The following is a 21,161-nucleotide window of genomic DNA, read 5'->3' on the forward strand; positions in this document are numbered from 1 at the left end:
ACATAAAACGTGTAAAAAAATCTTTAAAAAATGGATAGTGCACCAACGTCATTAAATTTCCGTGAAATGCGCGGGAATGACAGCGGTGTTTTATCCAGTTATGAATTACCCACATTGGGCCGTAATACGCTTTCGCTTTGCCATGGAACGCGCACATATAAAAAGGTGTTTAACGAGAATGTCTCTTTTAACATAAATTTATTCCCCTGTTAAAACACTCCCAAAATTGAAAAGAATAACAGTTTCATGCTAGAATTGCAATGCACATGATTATGGAGTAAGTCAAATTCTTTGCTCGGTCATGTATTAAATTTTGAACGTTTTTTACACTCTTAATTTATAGTCGCCACTGGTAACCCATATAGGCGACTCCTCCAGAAGATAATTATATATAATGATTACATTTATTAACCCCGCCAATCTAATACCCAATGATTTGCATGCATTTTTATGATGATCGAAACACTTCTAGTTTACTCTTTAATTAAGTCGTGAAATACCTGCAACCATCTAGAGACAAAAAGACATGCCTTTAAATTTAACTGTGGTGTGCGGCTTATAAATACAACCAAAATGTCAAAATTATAACAAGAACAAAAACAAATGCCATAAATTTTACAATTTTATTAAGATAATAAAAATTTCACACAGTAACAAACAAGCAGCATTTGATTATGTACATGTATAAATTACAGTTTCGGTTTAGATGGTTTGTTCAGATTGAATGATCCGTGCTTTCCTATCCCTTTAGTAAATTTCTGAGCACCTGGAAAAGACAACAGCTATTACTGGAAACGATGTATGGACTTAGCAATTTTGATTAAATGTCTTGTTTATGGAATCATTCACAACTATACTGTCTGATCCACATACTCAGGTAAGGTTTTCTACCAAGTTCTCCTTAATGTAATCAACACCACTGACTTTGTACATCATTCTAAAGAAGTCTGAGGTTGACATTAGGAACCTTCTAAATAACTGCCAGAAAGCGGTTTTGATGGAGTGTTTTCCATTGAAAATTTAGGTCATTTTTGACATCAGCTAATTTTAAAAATTCAATTTGTGACTTTATTTGTGAGTGGACAATTATAACACTTTAAGAATATCTTAGTTAGCATAAATGTAATCTTTCCATGACAACTTTTGTAAAATTTCTGAAAAAAAAATTAAAATAAAGAGTTCAAAATTGTGATTTTACCTGGTTTTTACAATAGGACAAATACATTTTTGGCTAATAATTTGATGATATAAGAAACATTGAAAATCCAGAAAGATCATGCAACCATCCCTAGATACCTTTAGAATGAAGGATTGTTTATATCATCTGTGTCTTTCAAAATAAAGCCACAAATCATGGAAAACTCTATTCTAGATTAGCTGGATCAAACAGTAATATTATTTTCTCATGTGACATACCTCTTACTTTTACCCTGGGTTATCAGACAAGACACTACTGTGAAATCATTAATATTCGTGGGGGACTAATTTTCATGGATTTCGTGGTTGAGTCAATCCACGAAATTTAATCCCAACGAACAAGTAAAATTCCCATTCATTTTATGTTCAAAAGTTGAACTCCACGAATTCATATCCCCACGAAATGGCCGTTTTGACCAAAACCACGAAATTTTATGCCCACGAAATTAAATGATTTTACAGCATATTATTCAATTTACAATCTTTCTTAAACTCATTTACAGCAGCCTTTGCTCTATTATAAAATTTGCACGGTACCTGGTATAGATTCCTCCACTAGCACTTTTACACCGTTTTCATATTCATATCTAAGGGCATCTTGTTGCGAGGTTGCACTGTATGCTGCATAGTATGCTGACTGTCTATCTGTATTCATACACTTCTGTGGAAACTTCAACAATGTATGTGCTAACTGTATCGACTCTGCTAGGCCTGCAAACAACAAATGAGCGACGCTGTGGGAAAACGAACGACAGTGCTTTGCGACCAGTATGGATTCAGACAAACCTGCACATTCAGTCTGGTCTGGATCCATACGGTTCTCTTATCTGTTGAATACAAATGCTGACTCTGATAACAGTATTGATGTGAGGGTAAACAAATATTATGGGTGTGCACTGATCTTTATCAATTTTGGTCACAAAGACCCAACGTTTGTTTTTTTGCAAAGTGGTGAAAGGAATGTATGCAATCAAATTCACTATGAATATGTATTATTTTGGTTTAACACCATCTTTCAACAGCATTTCAGCTATGTAATGGGGTCAGTTAACCTAACCAGCATTCCTGTATTCTGTACCAGTACCATTTTCTCCACAAGCAACTGACAACTTCTCCACAGTGAAGGATGAATAACTCTGGATACACTGCCTTCCGATTCAGTATGAATTTGACTGCTGCATGAACACTAATTTACTGTAAAATACTGCAAGTACACAAGTCCTAATGCAGCAATGCCACAAGACCAAACTTTCAACATCTGACCGTTACACATTGTGGCTATAACTGAGTTTTTCATAAATGCTTCCTACAAAAATCTTTTTGTTTCATAAAACACTTCTGCTTTACAATCATCTAAGTTTTGTCCATTTATTAAGGTTTTTCTTCATTAAAACTTGACCTTAATTTGTACAACACATATGACCCCTCCACAAGGTGAAACTTTCAATCTCAAGTATACTGCGACCTTGACTTTTAACCTTTCGACCTACATCTACATCTACATCTACATCTTTCACCCAACCGTCGATTTCCGACTATCACTGGGCGGCGCTGTCAGAGAAACAGTTGTTAAAGAACTGATATGTTACAATGTTAAAAGAATAAAAGCTAAAAAAGACAGTATGCTACAGTTAAAATGGGACAGAGGCAACAGAATTACATACTGACCACCGCCAGCCTCTCTCTAAAGATACTGAGACTGGGGCTAGATTTAACATAAGTTGGTAGGGAGTTCCAGAGTCGGATGGTCCTAGGGAAGTAGGAGTTAGAAAAGTACTGAGTGTGAGACATGGGGATTAAGTAATTTAGGTTTCTAGTTGGAATAAGATGAGATTGGTCGACTGCAACTGTCTGGGTCCTTATTTTATAAAACATTACTAATGAATTGTGTAACCTTCTATATTGGAGTGTATTCCATTCTAAGGTTTTCAGCATTTGTGTAACACTACTGGTGTAACTGTAGTCATACATGACGTACCTAGCAGCTGACCTTTGGACATTTTCGACTTTGCTAGTGAGGGTTTTTTGCCAAGGATGCCAGACGCTTGAACAGTACTCAAGTTGAGGGCGGACATAGGTGTTATAGGCAGCAATTTTGACCTTTTTATTATCAGTTTTGACATTTCGTTGTATGAAGCGAAGAGTGAAAGTTGCTTTGGAAGTGATATTGTCAATGTGTTTGGACCAGTTTAGATCTTTGGAAATGGTTATGCCTAAGTATTTAGCTGCCTCACAAGTTTTTAACTCTATGTTGTGAAGTTTGTAGGGGTAGACTACAGGATTTTTCTTTCTAAAAATTCTAAGGACTTCACATTTGTCCGGGTTGAACTCCATGGACCATGTCTTCTCCCAGGTTTCTAAGCTAATGAGGTCTTGTTGCAGAGATATACTATCTGAAATGGAGTTGATGGTAAGGTATATTATGGTGTCATCTGCAAACATTCTTGCGTTACATTTGACGGAATCTGGTAAGTCATTGATATATACCAGGAAGAGACATGGCCCAAGAACAGACCCCTGGGGAACTCCAGACAGTACAGGAAGTTCACTGGAAAAATGACCATCAACAGCGACTTTCTGGGAGCGGTTGGACAGGAAAGATTTGACCCATTTGGTAATTTGTGGGTTGACACCAAGGCTTTGTAGTTTATAAATTAGTCTAATGTGATCGACCTTGTCAAACGCCTTGGAGAAGTCCATGACAATAACATCTGTTTGTTGACCCTGTTCAGTGTTATTGTAAAGTTCCTGAGTGAAATTAATGAGCTGAGTCTCACAACTGTGAGACTCAGCTCATTAATTTCACTCATTCTTTGCACCTCTGGAGCAATATGGGTTATCTACTGTACTGACTTTTGACAATCATGCTATGATATTTGATGACCAAAAACCGGAGTATTCTCTATAAACTGATCAAAATTATTTGTGTCTAAAATTCATTGTAACCTTGACCTTTGACCTACTGACTCCCAAAACAATAGGTGGACATCTATATACTGACCACAGAGTATCTGTCTTTGAAGTTTGGCAGACATATGTCCTAGCATTATCCAGACTATAACCAGAAACTGTTTGTAGTTTTAAACTCACTGTAAGCTTAACCTATCTCCCGCAAAATATTATGGCCATTTACCAACTACTATGAAGTTTGACCACAGTATGCCCAAGCAATCTCAAGTTATTGCGTGAAAACTTTTAAAGTTCTCAAGGTCACTGTGACCTTAACTTTTGAGTTACTGACCCCTAAGATGATAAGTCATTTTTAATTGACCATAGGCGATCATCCCGAGAAGATTGATCATTGTCTCAGGGTCAATGTGATCTTGACCTCTGACATAAATGAACAAAAAACAAATTGAGGTTGCAGTGATGGGATACTGAGAGACAATATCAAGAAACACAAGAAACCTAAGAAACATTACATTGTGGGTAGGGTGTAGTGGAGTTAAGTTTGTGTGCGGGTGATGTGATACTTAGGGACAATATCAAACACACAAAATGGGGACATCGCAATAGCTCTGGCAATCTCTATCATGTCGAGCTAAAAATACTTTACCTTTTCAGAACAACAAAACAGTTTCAACAGACCTAACAGGATAAAGGAATGACTGTGGCCAGCACCTATAACTTAACACAGAATAGATTCTAATTTAACAGTCCAGTTTAAGATCTTCTGAAAAAAAATAATAGAGACTCCATGTTCATATAGAACTTAAAACCAAGGATTAGGGTTGAGCTTGGGCTAGATGTCTACCATATATTTCTGTTTTCCAACATCTTTGTTATACACATGCCTAATGGTTGTATTTGAGGCTTTGCTTTTATTTTAAACACTCAACGAGAGGGTCATGATGACCCTATATTGCTCACCTGTTAATCTTGGCCTTGGAATCATCAAGATAAACATTTTGACCAAGTTCGATGAAGATAGGGTCATAAATGTGGCCTCTACAGAGTTAACAAGCTTTTCCTTTGATTTGAGTGGTGACCTAGTTTTTGACCCCACATGACCCAATTTTTGAACTTGGTTTAGGAATCATCAAGAAAACGTTCTTACCAAGTTTCATGAAGACTGGGGTCATATGGCCTTCAGAGTGATCACATGCTTTTCCTTTGATTTGAGCGGTGACCTTGTTTTTGACCCCACATGACTGGGTTTCGAACTTAACCTAGGATCATCAAGATAAACATTCTGACCAAGTTTCAAGAAGATAGGATCATAAATGTGGCCTCAAGAGTGTTAATAAGCTTTACCTCTGATTTGACCTGGTGACCTAGTTTGTGACCCCACATGACCCAGTTTTCAACTTGGCCTAGAAATCATCAAGGTTAACATTCTGACCAAGTTTCATGAAGATAGGGTCATAAATGTGGCCTTTAGGGTATTAACAAGCTTTTCCTTTGATCTGACCTACCTGGAGACCTAGTATATGACCTCACAAGACCCAGTTTCCAACTTGGCCTAGAGATCATCTAGATAAACATTCTATGCAAGTTTGTATCAAATCAAAGCATAAATAAAACCTCTATTAGGCTGAAAGGCCAAAATAGAAAAGTTTGCCCCTTTCAGGGCCAGTAACTCTAGAACCTGTGATGATATCTAGCTGGTTTTCAACAGGAACTGAGATCTTATTGTGACTTAATTTGTGTGTAAGTGTGGTTACAATCAAATGTAAAATGTCACTTCAGTTTCTTATGTCATTTAGCAGAATCTAGATCCTTGGTGTTCACAAGGTATAAATTAAATTTTGGCTCTTTCAGAGGTCAATCAGGGGCCGTAACTCTGGAACCTAGGATTGGATCTGACAGATTCATTATGGAATCCAAGATCTATCGGTGTTAAACATATTTTTCAAGTTTGTATCAAATCAAACCAGAAATGATGTCTCTATTTGGCCACAAAAGCCAACATAGCAAATTTTGGCCTTTTAAGGGGCATTAAACTTGAACCCATAATGGGATTGGCCAGTTTTCGAAAGGAACCGAGATATTATGCCAGTACAAGTTGTGTGCAAGTTTGATTAAAATCAGTTGCAAAATGTGGTCTCTATCGTGTTCACAAGCCAAAATAGCAAATTTTGGCCCTTTAAGGGACCGTAACTCTGGAATTCATAATGAGTTTTCGAAAGGAACTGAGATATTATGCCAATAAAAGTTGTGTGCAAGTTTGATTAAAATCAGTTGCAAAATGTGGTCTCTATCGTGTTCACAAGAAATTGTGAAGGACAGACGGATGGACAACAGACGGACGACTGGCAATCATGAAAGCTCACCTTGTCACTACATGACAGGCAAGCTAAAAAAAAAGAGAACATGTTCAAAAGAAACAAACAATCAACCTGAGCCAGTAGCAGTTATTTTGTTGGCAAGACCAATATCCGCAGCTTCTTGTCCAGACACACTTCTACCTGAAAACATATACCATAAATAAATCCAAGTTCTTTATCTCATTCCGCTAGATTTCTATTGTCAATAAATCAACATAAAATACTTCAATTTCTTATGTCATTTAGCAGAGCATGCATTGTTTTAATAGTCTAGTGGTTCAGGTCAATGACTTCAAATTGCTCACCCTTCACTGCTGTTGGTTCGAAACTTCACTTGGAGCGTAAATTATCACACGAGAAGGCCATCCAGCTAGCTTATATAAGGTCAATGGTTTTCCCCTAGTATGCACGATATAATGTATGGAATGGTACCTAGGTTCTTCCTCTGCCATTAAAAGCAGGAAGGTCACCGAATGACCAATAACTGTCGGTGTGACATCAAACCCAAAACAAATCAAGAAATACAATAAATTAAGCATTTAAATGTGATCATGTAGTAAAAGTTGTCGAAAGACAAGTTTTTTTCTCACATGCCCAGATAAAGAATCTAGATCCTTGGTCCGTTATGTAAACATGTGTTTATTAACATTATATAACATTAAGTTTAACTTCCAGTTACCAAAAGTAACTTTGTAATACCTGTTAGAATAAGATCCATTGCTCTAGAAAGACCTATCAATTTCTGAAGCCTTACTGTGCCACCATCTAACAATGGTACACCTATAACAGAAGGGATAACATGTTTATTCTGAAAAGGCATATCTGTAGAAATGACAATCACTTTACTAGGTACAGGTATGCATTTCACATAAATAGTTTTTTCACTTGCTCGATATAAAATTAACTGGAAATGAATATTCCATATGAAGTAAACTAAAATTTTAATGCTTTAACTACTACAAATAAACCAAAGTGTGTTTATATGACAATACATTCTCACAAGTCATAGATACTGTAAAAGCAGCAATTTTCACCAGAGTTTAATTTTCGCTATATTCCCGAGGCCCTAGATCTCGTGAAAATTAATCCTCGCATAAATATTCACCATAAATATAATTCAAAGTATGATACTATTTTTACAATTTCGTACATACATTGTATTAAACCTTGTGAACATACTCAAAATTTCTAATTCGCGAAATTCTGACCCAGTGAAAATATTAAAGTTTTACAGCTCTGAGCAAAATCACACTACAGAGCTTATTACTTTTTCTTGTTTTATATCTAATTATTTTCTTGTTGCTCCACTGCACCTGACTGATTGATAATTCAGTTACCTCTGCATGTTACATCTTAATTGAATAAGAATGTAATACTTATTGTACATACTGCTTAATAACTTAGTCGCTATAAAGGCAGTGCACTGCTACATTTATAATCACATTCACACAAATTTGTTTTAAAATACAAATCCTGAGTGTATATCTTAAGTTTTCTCCAGAGGCATCTAGAACTGAATCAATGTATTTACTTTTTACTTAATAATTTTTAACAAATTAAAGCATTTTTTCAAATTTTGAAAATAATGACAACAAGAGCTCGTCGAACACGAAATGCCCCCTTGATGCATTCAGTAATTGCACAGAGAACAGAAATTATTTGCTCACTGTAAACTGTTCTACTGTTCTGGTTCAATGTGATATTGACCTTTGACCTATTGACCTCAAAATCAGCAGGGGTCATCTGCTGGTCATGATCGACCTCCCTATTATGTTTAGTGATCCTAGGCCCAAGCGTTCTCAAGGTATCGTCCAGAAAGGGTTTAACTGTTCTGGGTCAATGTGACCTTGACCTTTAGCCTTCAGACCTCAAAATCTACAGGGGTCATCTGAAGGTCATGACCAACCCCCTTATCAAGTTTCATGATCCTAGGCCCAAGCATTCTCAAGTTATTGTCTGGAAACGGTTCAAATGTTCTGGGTCACTGTAACCTTGACCTTTAACCTACTGATCTTAAAATCAATAGGGGTCATCTGCTGGTCATGATGAACCTCTCTATCATCTTTCATGACCCTTGGCCCAAGCGTTCTCAAGTTAATGTCCAGAAACCGTTTTAACTGTTCCTGGCCAATCTGACCTTGAACTTTGACCAAATGACTCAAACTCAATAGGAGTCATCTGCTGGTCATGATCAATCTCCCTATCAATTTTCCTGATCCTAGGCCCAAGCGTTCTTAAGTTATGCCCCGAAAACCATTTTACTGTTTCTGGCAACTGTGACCTTGACCTTTGACCTACTCACCTCAAAATCAATAGGGCTATCTGCTGGTCATGACCAACCTCCCTATCAACTTTCACAATCCTAGGCTCAAGCAATATTGAGTTATCATCCGGAAACGGTTTAACTGTTCCAGGTCACTGTGACCTTGAACTTTGACATACTGACCTCAAAATCAATAGGGGTCATCTGCTGGTTATGACCAACCTCCCTATTAGCTTTCATGATCCTAGGTCTAAGCGCTGTTGAGTTATCATCTGGAAACTGTTTTACTGTTGAGGGTCACTGTGACCTTGACCTTTGACATACATATCTCAAAATAAATAGGGGTCATCTGCAGGTGATGACCAACCTTCCTATCAACTTTCATGATCTTAGGCCCAAGTGTTCTTGAGTTATCATCCGGAAACGGATTGGTCTACATACAGACCGACCGACGGACATCTGCAAAACAATATACCCCTCCTTCTTCAAAGGGGGGCATAAAAATCTTTTGGTACAGTAAAATCATTAATATTCATGAGGGACCAGTTTTTGTAATTTGGTTGCAATAATCAACTAAATTAAATCACAATTAACACTTTCCAATTAATTTTCAAAAGTGACAATCCACGAACCTATATCCCTATGAAATAACCATTTTAGACAAAAGGACATTATCTCATGTCCACTTAATTAAATGTCTTCACAGTATGTCCCTACAGATGTTACTGATACACAAATACACACCAAACCTTCTGCAGAAGACCCCAAGTACAGCGGACTCCTCCACTACTCGAAGGTCACAGAGCAAGGCAAGTTCAAGGCCACCCGCAACAGCGTACCCATCTATGCATGCTATAACAGGCTTACTGAAACACATCCTGGATGGACCCTGCAAAAACAAAAACATCAAAGCATCTATAATGCAGGTGAAAAGACAATTTATCATTGATTGATCCCTCAATTCAAAAACTCATATTAACTCATACTGGCATATAAAACAGGTACAGAATTTCACCCTATGGCACCGTGTGACCTTGAAATTCAATGGTGACCTAATGACCCTCTAAAATAATGTTGGCCATATGATTAAAGACTGTAGATCTAAGGTTTCTTCAGGTATTGATCAAAAACTGTCTTAAACATCAATCAGTGCCAATATGAAGTTGACCTCTGACCTACAATAGAGTTCATATACTGATCATAAGTTATCACCCTACACATTGTGACAGATGTCCAACATGTCTGGGAACTCTTAACATCACTGTGACCTTGACTTTTGACCTACTAACCCCTAAACTAATACAGGTCAACTATGGACTACAGAAAATAATCGTTTGAAATTTCACAGCCAATTTAATGCAAACTATTCTAAGGGTAGAGGTCTAAACCTTTGATCTACTGACCATAGAGTCTGTAAGAGTATCTCCCGACGACCACAGGTCATCATTCCTAAGGAGTTTGGCAATGATATAACCAAGCCTTCATCAGTCATCAATTACAACTATTTTCAGTCTACAGGTCACTGCGCCTTTGACATCTGACCTACTGACCCAAAAACAATAGGATCATCTACTGAAGGTTTCATTAAAATTTCATTATTTTTAAGGGTAAAGTTAATACTGATATTGATGGAGGAAGACCCCAGGTGCCTTTCTGGGCATTTCTTCAAGGTGGCTGTCCTTAAAGAACATGGCATCTGTCCTTGATGAAATAATGCCCATGGTCGGCACCTTGCGTCTTCCTCCACCATGAAGTCATATGACCTTTAATTGCGTCAATGTGACGTTAAACAAAAAAAAAATAATAAGGAAAAGTAATGTTTCTTTTTTTTTTAAATACAGAAGCAGGAGCTGACAGGTCAATGAAGTTACCATTGGTGCCTGGCCGCTAGACAGCTGTTCCTGAAACACTGATTCATCTGCGCCTGCACCTGCTAAAGCTGTCAGGTCATAACCAGCACAGAAATTACCACCTGTAATATAAAAATTTATCATTTCTGTTAAAATAAAGAAGCCTAAAAGATTTTTAAATAGTCAGACCATGTCTTTCTAATTCTTACACAACACATTTCAATGGAAGGATGAACTGATATGAAACATATAGGGTAGAGACCATCAATTGTTTTCCTATAGACTTACATTATAACATTATGGCGTGTACGGTCTTCCATACATCGAAACATATATATCTAACTACATATTTTTCAAGAACTATCTTAGTTCTACCAAAATATCAGATGAAAAACATATGAATAGTGATACTTTATTTAAGTAATTTTCGTGTGAATGAGATGACCCCCTGTTTACATCGTTGGCATGGCGGGAGAAATTCGTTTGATAAAACTTTTTTTCAATACACATAAAATGTAGCAAATTTTGTCAAAATGTATAATAAAATACTGCAAATGCAGTGAAAAAATATCAATTTTGAAAAAATAATCACTTCCTGGGTTTGTTTACATGACTGACCAATCAGAACGCACAGACGTTACCTTATTCCCAGGTATACACTTACCTCATTCCCAGTAAGTTCCCTGTACTTTTTTAAATTGGTGGTCTCTGACCTACAGATGAATTTTTTGTATCTCATTTTCCAATTCTACAGTGATATTGTCAGACATGATCCAATACCAAATGTCTTACAAAGTTTCAGCAAGAAATGTTCAGTTTTAAGAAAGATATGGACAGTTTACTGAGGTCACCCCCTGTCGATTTATATGCCCATATTCAGTCCCTGTCGTCGTCTGATTGCAATTTTTCGTGAAGATTTAAGTTATCTGCATTGGAATTGACTTGGAAGCTGAAATATGATTCATTCCGTAAAAAATAGAAATAAGTCTATTAATTTTGATCATTCTCTGACATTACAGAGATAAAAATGATCCTTTTGGGCCCAAAAGCTCAGATAAAAATGGGCACATCTGTCGAAAAAAAGAGGCCAAAATTAAAAAAATATTCAAATATCACGCTTATTTTTGCACGAAAACATGTTTCTACATCATTTACAACAGATTTGTGGCCATTAACATTACCTGTGATGGCTTCCGACGAAAGTCATGTTTTAGCTCTAATATAGGGTAGAGACCACCAATTGTTTTCCCATAGACTTACATTATAACATTATGGCGTGTACGGCCTTCCATACATCGAAACATGTATATCTAACTACATATTTTTCAAGAACTATCTTAGTTCTACCGAAATATCAGACGAAAAACATATGAATAGTGATACTTTATTTAAGTAATTTTCGTGTGAATGAGATGACCCCCTGTTTACATCGTTGGCATGGCGGGAGAAATTCGTTTGATAAAACTTTTTTTCAATACACATAAAATGTAGCAAATTTTGTCAAAATGTATAATAAAATACTGTATAAAAAAATATCAATTTTGAAAAAATAATCACTTCCTGGGTTTGTTTACATGACTGACCAATCAGAACGCACAGACGTTACCTTATTCCCAGGTATACACTTACCTCATTCCCAGTAAGTACCCTGTACTTTTTTGAATTGGTGGTCTCTGACCTCTAGTCATAGCATAAAGAGATGTGTTGGCCTTGAACCAAAACGACAGAATGTTGCCTTTGGAAGATTGGACATAATTTTGTGACAGACATGACTTGACCAAACATAACAGGTCCGCTCCAGAATTGTAATATCCCATTATACTGTAGCTTGTATTTTAAAAACATGATAATGTCTTGTTCTCAAAACTTACATCTAAAGTAATAAGTAACATTACCCTCTGTTATTTTTTCAGTATCAAACCAAGAAAAGATCCTGGACATGATTTCCTTCTGTTAGATACAAGTATGCATGCAACAGTAAAAAACTCCATACCGAAGAATATTCCTCCGGCCAATAATCGATAGCGGTCAGATTTTCTATATAGAAATAAGAAGGGCATGTACACATTTTACTTAATAACAAAATTACTAAAAATAAGAAACCTTAGGTGCAAACATATTACCAAAGTTCAACATTTGATTCATCACAAGGTTTTTTTTAATTAAATTTTATCTTAATTTTTTATTCGTTCTTCGCATGAAGTTTGATGCCATCATTTCGTCATTTTTTTCCCTTCTTTGTTTCCATATAAAATGTACAAAAAGCTCATACATGCGTTTCTTCAAAGCATTTTTTGTATAAAACCATTGATATGAAAGCTTAGGTGCAAGAACTTTCCTACTCTCATTGAATTTATCTTTTGAATGATATTTATTTCATTTTTGTGAAATAAAAATTTGATTCGTTCTCAGACGGTTTATTTCCACTAATTTCGAAGAAAAATTAACTTCAGCGCGAAGTTGTTGTTGTAGCGTCATAAGCAGACGATATTATAGTATGCCGCGTGAACATACGGTATTGTGATCAAAAGGTTAAAGTAATGATTTAATCATTTAATGTAATTTTACTTCGCGAGTAATTCATTTTGTGTTAATATCACAAAAACAATATAAGATAAATATTGCATTTTAATATTTCGGTTCTAAAAAGAAAGAGATGTGCATTTCTTCTTATGTTGTTGTTCTCACCTTATTTCATATACATTTAAATATCAAGTGTCAGTTATGCCAATTATGTCAATTAAACATTAAAAGAGATAGCTTTCCTATCGACCCTTGGATCACAAATGCAAACTGTCGTAAAAAAGTAAAATACAGAATTTTTTGTATATTATTAAGTAAAATCTTAATAAATTTGAGTAAATAAATTTCAAGGTCCGCCTTGATCAAATTAAAGCTGGAAAATATGTCCGGAGCATTTTTTTGTGTGTACAAGAATGTTTTTGCAATGTAAATAATATCTGCATTTAAAACAGAATTGAATTTTATTTCAGTAACTTAATGATATATTTTTGTTTTCGTGAACATTTTACCTGGTTTCATGATCTTTTCAGTTATCATAAATGTCGTCGTGATTAACTTACTTTCATAATTTATTGTACATGTTCAATTCAAGATAATTTTACATGAAACAAATTTCTATATAGAAGTAATAAAATGTTGTATGCATCACGCATAAATCCTTTTTATTGGACCTGTAATAAAACTTGCCAATTACCTCTAAATAAGGAACGTTAAAACAACACAGACGTTTATAATACTGATAAGGCTATAATTGCGTTTTGAATTTAATACGGGTATTTGTTTTGTAATTACAAGGTAAAATTATCATGCGATTTTAATCTTTTGCATATTTTTTATTTTGCAAACAGTTTTCATATATTGGTGGAGTTATATCAAAATGAATAATGTCTGCCTGAATATGGCAAAATACCTGTACCACGCTGATTGCCACTATCTTTTTTTTTTTTTAAAATTTTACAAACATACCATAATTTTCGATTCATTAAACTTCCTATTTTGTCTATATGTTAAGAATTATTGAATTGATATACGTGTGATGTTCAACCATTTCAGATTAAAATAATTCAAAACCTACACCTGTGTAATTATAAATTGTAAACAGCTGTTTAAAAAAAAAACAACAAAATAACTTATCAGTATCACTTTATTTTTCAACGACAGCATATTTTACAGATGGGAGACGCCGTAAAAATATCAATGCTAGTGCTATATAAATATAAAAGGATGTGTCTTTGGGTACGAACCTCCTTTTTTCTAGAGATTAAGGGTCATTTACATTTCAGATTTGGTTGAAAATGAAAAAAATAAATAAAAGACTTCATCGATATTTGCCTTTAACTTGAATCTAAATGGTTTACAGATAGCAATGTTCAGCCGATTTGTTACATTGTTTTTCGAAAACATGTTAAAATATACATTCTTCTTATATAAGAATATGTATGAAAATAATTTTATATGAAAATATGGTTTTTATTGCTGATAGATATGGTCTCTTGATATAAAAATTAATTTAATTATTATAAAATAACATGTTAAAAATGCTATGGTTCAGAAAATTACATATTAAACATTCATTTGATAAAAATGACTTCTTTTATTTCTAATGAAAAATCCCTTTTCCATAATTGTAACTCCAGTGATAATTCAAGCTTGTTTAATTATCTTATGAAAAACCTTCTCTTTTATTACACTTGATATTGAAATAAACATCCAGGTGACAATACCCGGAGGCAGTAGATATCGACATCGCAATACCGGTCACCTGTTACCAATATATGTTACCAATACCAAATAGCTGTTGTCTCCCCTGATATCGATTTTCTGCAATATCGGTCATGAGGTCAATTCTTCCTCATGCAGAGGAACTGTGGTCTAGTGGTTAGGGTGCCAGCTACTCAACCTTGAGGTTGTGGGTTTGAGCCTCACCATGGTCCCAACCACAAATTCTCAGAAGACAACAGTACTGATTTTTCCCCAGATGCAGATTCCTAAACATCCCTTAATAAAGCAAATACCGTTGTCTTTTGTGTCTAGATACACATTATAAGGCATAAGTTGTACAATATAGTCAACACACAGCGCCTAAAGAGCTGGCTACATTTGTAACTTTGTTACCACTATCTACACTGGAAAGAATCAGATTTTCCATTAACAGTATTACTGAGCTGAACATCATTAAACAGGGACTACCTTAGCCTGGAAATTTAGGGAGAAGTGACTTCTCCCTCCTTGGGAAACAGGGAGAAGTTTTGAAATTTTGGGAGAAGTTCGGCAAACGTGAGACAGGACATTGCTTACATGCATTAAATAACAATAATAATGTTTATTCAGTTCCATTTGTAGTATTATCTTGCTATGACTTAAATAAAAATGGTGCAATGTTTCAACAATACAGTACATATTTGTACTGTTTTACTGCAAAATATTTAACAACTTGACACAACAAATCTTTCCTCATGTAATCAGTACTTAATATTTCTTGGATTAAATTTTTTCCTTCCTAGAGCAGCTTTTTCAGGTATGTGAGCATTTTGAGTTTAAATTTTTTTTATGTTCCTTCAATTTGACAAACTACAGAGTTTAAAAAACTCTCAATCTTACAATGAAATGTTATTTGTATTGATCAGTAGATAAAATACTTAAAAATCAGGGGCAATATTTTTTAAAACTACATATTTTGACATAAAAAATCTAAAAATTGGTTAAATGTATTACCTCCCTTTAACACATTTCAGAATTAACTAAAAGAGTTGTCTGCTATTTTTATCAAACAACAAATTTAAAAGTTTGTCAAGGGCCATATATTTAACTTATATATGTTTTTAATGAAAGAGAAATGCAGATTAAAATGAATAGTAAGCAGATCCCAATTGAAAAATAAACGTCGGGAGTAACGGGTAGTCTACACTGTGATGTGTGATGGCAATAAAAATTTCGAAACGATTTTTATCTGAAAACAAGAATAACTGGATAAGACAAGTACTAAGGGCGTTCGGTTGACCCGAGGTTCCGTGTTTTGACCTGCGAAAATCAAGAAAAACTCGTAGTTGACCCGCACAAAAAAAGTGTCCCGTGCGTCGGCTCGATCCGCGAAATGCGTCTCGAGTTCGAAGTTCTGCATTGTGAATCAAAATCTCGGTGAATTTCAATTGTTCGCTGCCACAAACTAAGTATGACAGTAGGCGGAGCGTCGTATGTTAATTAGCTACTGACAGATGTCAATCACTCCACGCGCCGACTGACACGTAATTAGGTTTGTAATTCGGAAGTTAATTATCGCCGTTTTACGAAGTTTTCGGGCTCTCTGATCTCCGATGTCGGTCAGCTTTAATTATTACTCTTTCATTCTTTAATTATCGTTTACTGCAATCACATTAAATGCAAACAATTAGCAGCTTATCATGCGGCGTCAATCTGAAACCGAGTGATCATCTTTTGTTGTCATGGACACGTTTCGCCGCGCGTGCCTCCCGGTGACATCCTGTGTATTGCGTATTGTGTTTACAGACTTTACATAACCGAGATGTATAATATCGGCGCACTTTATTGCCGATTATGTTTTCCTTTCATCCAATTTTAGGGCGACTTGAACTTCGCTTTTCTGGGCGGGAAGGGCGAAGTGAAATATTTTAAAGCGAAGTTTTCGCTCAACTTCGCCTAAAACGCAGTCCCTGATTAAACGAAGAAACATTACTATTTGGAGAGGGTAATGGGCAGATGTTCATGTTGTCAATACCTTGACATGAATGAAAGAAAGATATTTGTATTTGTATTCTGTCCAAAAAACTGTTGAAAAAACACTGGTTCAAAAATTTATCTATGTGCACAGGTTTAATAATTATAGAATTCACCTTTTCCATGTAGAACAGCAACCAGTGCCTCTTTATCTTCTTCAAAATCAGTAAACGCTTGAAATAATTCTTTCGCTGTCTCTGGATTCACAGCATTTCTCTTCTCTGGACGGTTTATGGCAATTGTCATAATGCCACCATATTTATCTGTGAGGATGTTATCTGAAATATAATCAAACTAACATTCTGAAATCAGCTCATACTTTCATATCTGAATTATTACATTCACTAAATATGTATGAATGCAATACTAAGTTACAGATTGGTAACATACACAGGTCCCTTCCATGTTTAAATTGAAAAAATTAGAATAACACTTTGAAATTTTATATAAAGATTATTACTGAAGTTGATTTGTAAAAATCAAACTGCTCATCGAATGTATATTTTACTGCTAGATCTACTGTGCAACTTGGTAGTATTTCTCATGTAACTATGTTCTCGAAATCCACAAAAATATGTATATTACAATTCCAAATGAAAAACAAAACTTAAACTTCAATTAATGCCAATTACTGGGCCAATAACAGGGTAAAATCCTTTCACTCGTAATGTTAATGCTTTTAACTAGAATCATATGCTTATAATTTTGCTTCTTACCCGATATAGATTGTTTGTTTGTATGTAAAACGATAGTCTTGTTTTGTCGGAAAATAGTTTGTATTAGCTGGTGTCAAACTGTTTGTAAAAGTCAACGTTAAATAAAGATTATCTAATCTTATGACATATTAAAGTAAACTCTGGGAGAGAAAATAATAAGGTCCCAACTGGGGCTCAAACCCCGGACCTCGTGACCTGAAGTGGGACACTCAACCACATCGCTAAAGGGTTAACCCAACAGCAAGGCTGTTGAAAGTGGCCTATAAAGCTACTACCACTACACTTCTCCCCCTTTACTTTTCAGAGCTTTCCAGCTCTCCAGAATGACATTCCATGCCCACCGCATGAGTCCGTCAAACACTTCTGACACCATTAAAGTAAACCCTGAGAGAGAAAATACCAAGGTCCCAACTTGAACACCAGACCGCGTGATCTGAAGGCGGACACTCAACCATGTCGCTAAAGGGTTAACCCAACAGCAGGCTGTTGGAAGTGGCCTATAAACCTACTATAACTACATATATGCCATTTCTCTGCAGGCAACAGAGCTAGAATATCATTCTCGCGCATGTGATCAACTGCTTCAGACAAAAAATTTTAATGGCTGCTTACCCGCTGATATATATAATTCACATTTTAAAATGTAGAATGATCCAAAAGATAAAATTGCACTATCCTAATCTGAACAAGTTACAAATAAATACATGTAATTATAGTCTTCAAAAGTACATACTGTATGAATTTTATATCTTGATTAAAAGTTCAGCTTCTGAGATATTTATGTGCTATGTGTTCTTGTTTGTTCAAAAGCTGGTTACAGCATTTTTCCTGCTACTCACATGACTGGCATTGCTGGGTTAGGGGGCAAGGGGCAGTAAATTTGAAAATTCCACAAATCTGCGCTGATACCAGTGCGAAAAAAATCATGAAAAATCCAATTTTGATAAATTCAAGGCAAGTGTTAAGCGAATGTATTGCATAGACTTAGCACTTCATTATGTGACATTTTCAGCCTGCTGATTCTGTTGCTTCTGTGATAAAAACGAGTAAAACGTAGGTTTCAGGACACTAAATTTTGAGGCAAAAATGGCCCAAAATGCACACCTTGCGCGACCTGTACCGTTTTATCTGCAAATGACTGACCTAAAACACATATTTTTAAAGCATGTGGCCAGACGAAAATAACTGTAGGAAGAAAAGTCTCATAACCGTTTACTTTTCCCGCAATTTTGCATGAGCTGAATCTGGATAACCGTTTCCATTTCGTCTGAATTCCATTACCTCAGGTAAGACATTAGACCCGGCCTTCTACAAGGAGCTAGGAAAATCGATTCAAGCACATATTTAGTAAATATTCGTTGATCACATTAAAGTTTAATGTGATCAACGAATAGACCCTAGCTTTGAATATTTCTACTTTCACTTTCGATAGGACAACCTACAAAGTCCTGTTTACGACAATATGAGAACAAATCAGGGATGCTTGAGTGGCAAAAACTTTCATGAGATTATTCTCTTACTGTATCCACCGTTACTGGAAGTTGTCATGTTCCTGATAGCTCCAAAAACAGATTTAAGCACAGCGAGTTTTCGGCTCATCTTCGTACTCTTTAACCAGGTAGCGGAGATGGCATAATCTTCTTTTAAAAAAGAAGAAATATAAAAACGTAGACAAAATGTTAAAAACAGATATTATATTAAAGTATAGACTATTTCTACTTTTAAGAAATTAAAAGTGGTTTTATTCAAATAAAGTTTTTTTAGAGATTATAAGCTTTACTTGACTTATGTTTTAATAAAATGACGCACGGTACATTAATCGATCAGGTGTGCTAGTTTAAGGCTAAACACCACAATCTCCTAATTTAACTTAATATTTGTCTTATCTTTCAGCAGTTTGTATGCTATATGTTGTAGATCAGCAGTTATATTGTCTAACATGTGTAATTTGCAATTGTATTTGCTTGGCTTTTCCTGCAGTTATGCTTTCTTTAATTTTCTTGCTATCATGTAGTAGTTGCTGTTCAGTTCACCTCATGTCTGATCCTGAGATGATAACTTCCTTTAGCTTTCTTTTAAATTATGCATTTTTGTGCTTGTTTTGATGGTTTCACTTATTTTACATTTATTCTCTTATGGCAGTTTTTAGGTCACTGACCTAGAACAGCAGCTGTTACATGGTTTTTTAACTCAATTACATGGTTTTAAATGTACTGCTCTACATGGCTGTTAAATATAAAATCTATCAGTAGGTCATTTTTATGTTTCTTTCCATGTGCTAATATGTATGGTTTGTTTTATATACCAGATCTCCTTGATTGTGCAATGCTATTATAATGTTTCTGTCTTTGTGCTAGATGTAATTTTAAGGTTAATTTGCAACAATAATTATTTAAATGTTCATATGTTTTGTTTTTTTTTAACCATGTCCTTCTTTTACAGCTTGTTTTACTTTTGTTCCTTATAAATTTGTTAACATATAGTCGGTTCAAAAGCACCTAGAGTGCTTATGTTGTATTGTTACTTGTCTTGCCGACTCAAAATAAAATTTATCTTATCTTATCTTATGTGTTTTAAAAGATCATTTAAACTGTTGGTATTGAATAATTTAAAAACGTTGTGCAGACCATTCTTTGGTAATTTTATTTAAACTTTGTATTAAACGTAATGTTTTTACTTACAGCTCTTTTACGTTTGTGTCTTACCACTTATGGGCACTGACCTCCAGAACATATAAGCAAAAAAAAAAAAAAAAAAAAAAAAAAAAAAAAAAAAAAAAAAAAAAAAAAACCGAAAATTGTTGCTATATTTCTTAAAAAGGCTTCAAAATTTTGTTACTTACTGATTATTATGTTATGGAAACACATGAGACTAAGTTTTTTGTACACGTTTCTTTTTTTCATTCAAAACTGAAGTGTTTCAATACATTTGTACTATACATAACCCAGACTGGAAAAGTGCAGCTGTTGCTTCCAATATAAGGTCCAAAGTCAAACGCCAGTAGCTACAGACCAGTAGTGGGGGAGATAATTCTGATGACAGAACCACAAAGTTGATAAGGATTTTCAAATAACTTGCCTCAAATGTCAATTATGATGAGAATGGTCATTTGCATTTAGGATCAAGATCTCATATTTAGATCATAGGTCAACAAGGGTGCCATAGTAAAAAAAATACGCCTGTCAAGACCTTGACCTATATTTAGTGTCATGGGTGACCTGCATATAAAGTTTGGTGACAATAGGTAGAAGCATTCATCAACCCATTAAAAGGCCATACAAGGAAATTTCATTCTGATATTTGACCTTTTACCTAAGCTTAGACCTAGGGATCTGGTTCTTGCACATGACACTCTGTTTCACGGTGGTGAACATTTGTGCCAAGTTACATAAAAATCCCTCCATGCATGAAGAAGAAATGCTGCAGACAAAGTTGTCATTCTTGTATCTGTTCTTTGACCTCTAAGTGACTTTGACCTTCGACATAGGGACCTGGTTATTGTGCACTGCACTCAGTCTTATGGTGGTAAACATTTGTGCAAGGTTACATCAAAATCCCTCCATGCATGAAGAAGAAATGCTCTGGAAGTCATTCTTGAATTTGATCTTAG

At 35.2% G+C, this 21,161-nt stretch overlaps 1 protein-coding gene across 1 annotated transcript; it reads right to left on the reverse strand.

The window, feature by feature from the left end:
• Window positions 1-609: 609 nt before the first annotated feature.
• On the reverse strand, window positions 610-19,311 carry LOC123541227 (short-chain-enoyl-CoA hydratase-like). The gene is made up of 8 exons (XM_045326643.2): window positions 19,072-19,311; window positions 16,952-17,113; window positions 10,599-10,699; window positions 9,472-9,616; window positions 7,164-7,244; window positions 6,537-6,605; window positions 1,735-1,908; window positions 610-766 (listed from the first exon to the last, which is right to left on the reverse strand). Exons 1-8 carry the CDS (start codon window positions 19,148-19,150, stop codon window positions 690-692), a joined length of 888 nt encoding a protein of 295 aa, XP_045182578.2. The 5' UTR covers window positions 19,151-19,311; the 3' UTR covers window positions 610-689.
• Window positions 19,312-21,161: the final 1,850 nt, after the last annotated feature.

The sequence above is a fragment of the Mercenaria mercenaria genome, chromosome 16 (assembly GCF_021730395.1).
Source record: "Mercenaria mercenaria strain notata chromosome 16, MADL_Memer_1, whole genome shotgun sequence".
NCBI classification, from domain to species: domain Eukaryota; kingdom Metazoa; phylum Mollusca; class Bivalvia; order Venerida; family Veneridae; genus Mercenaria; species Mercenaria mercenaria.

Excerpts from the sequence above, each read along its gene's own strand:
- LOC123541227 (XM_045326643.2), bottom strand. The coding sequence starts at position 19,150 with ATGAGCCGAAAACTCGCTGTGCTTAAATCTGTTTTTGGAGCTATCAGG. Across the intron at positions 9,617-10,598 it reads CTAGCGGCCAGGCACCAATG|GGTCCATCCAGGATGTGTTT; the intron begins GTAACTTCATTG and ends TTGTTTTTGCAG. Across the intron at positions 767-1,734 it reads AGTGGAGGAATCTATACCAG|GTGCTCAGAAATTTACTAAA; the intron begins GTACCGTGCAAA and ends TGTCTTTTCCAG.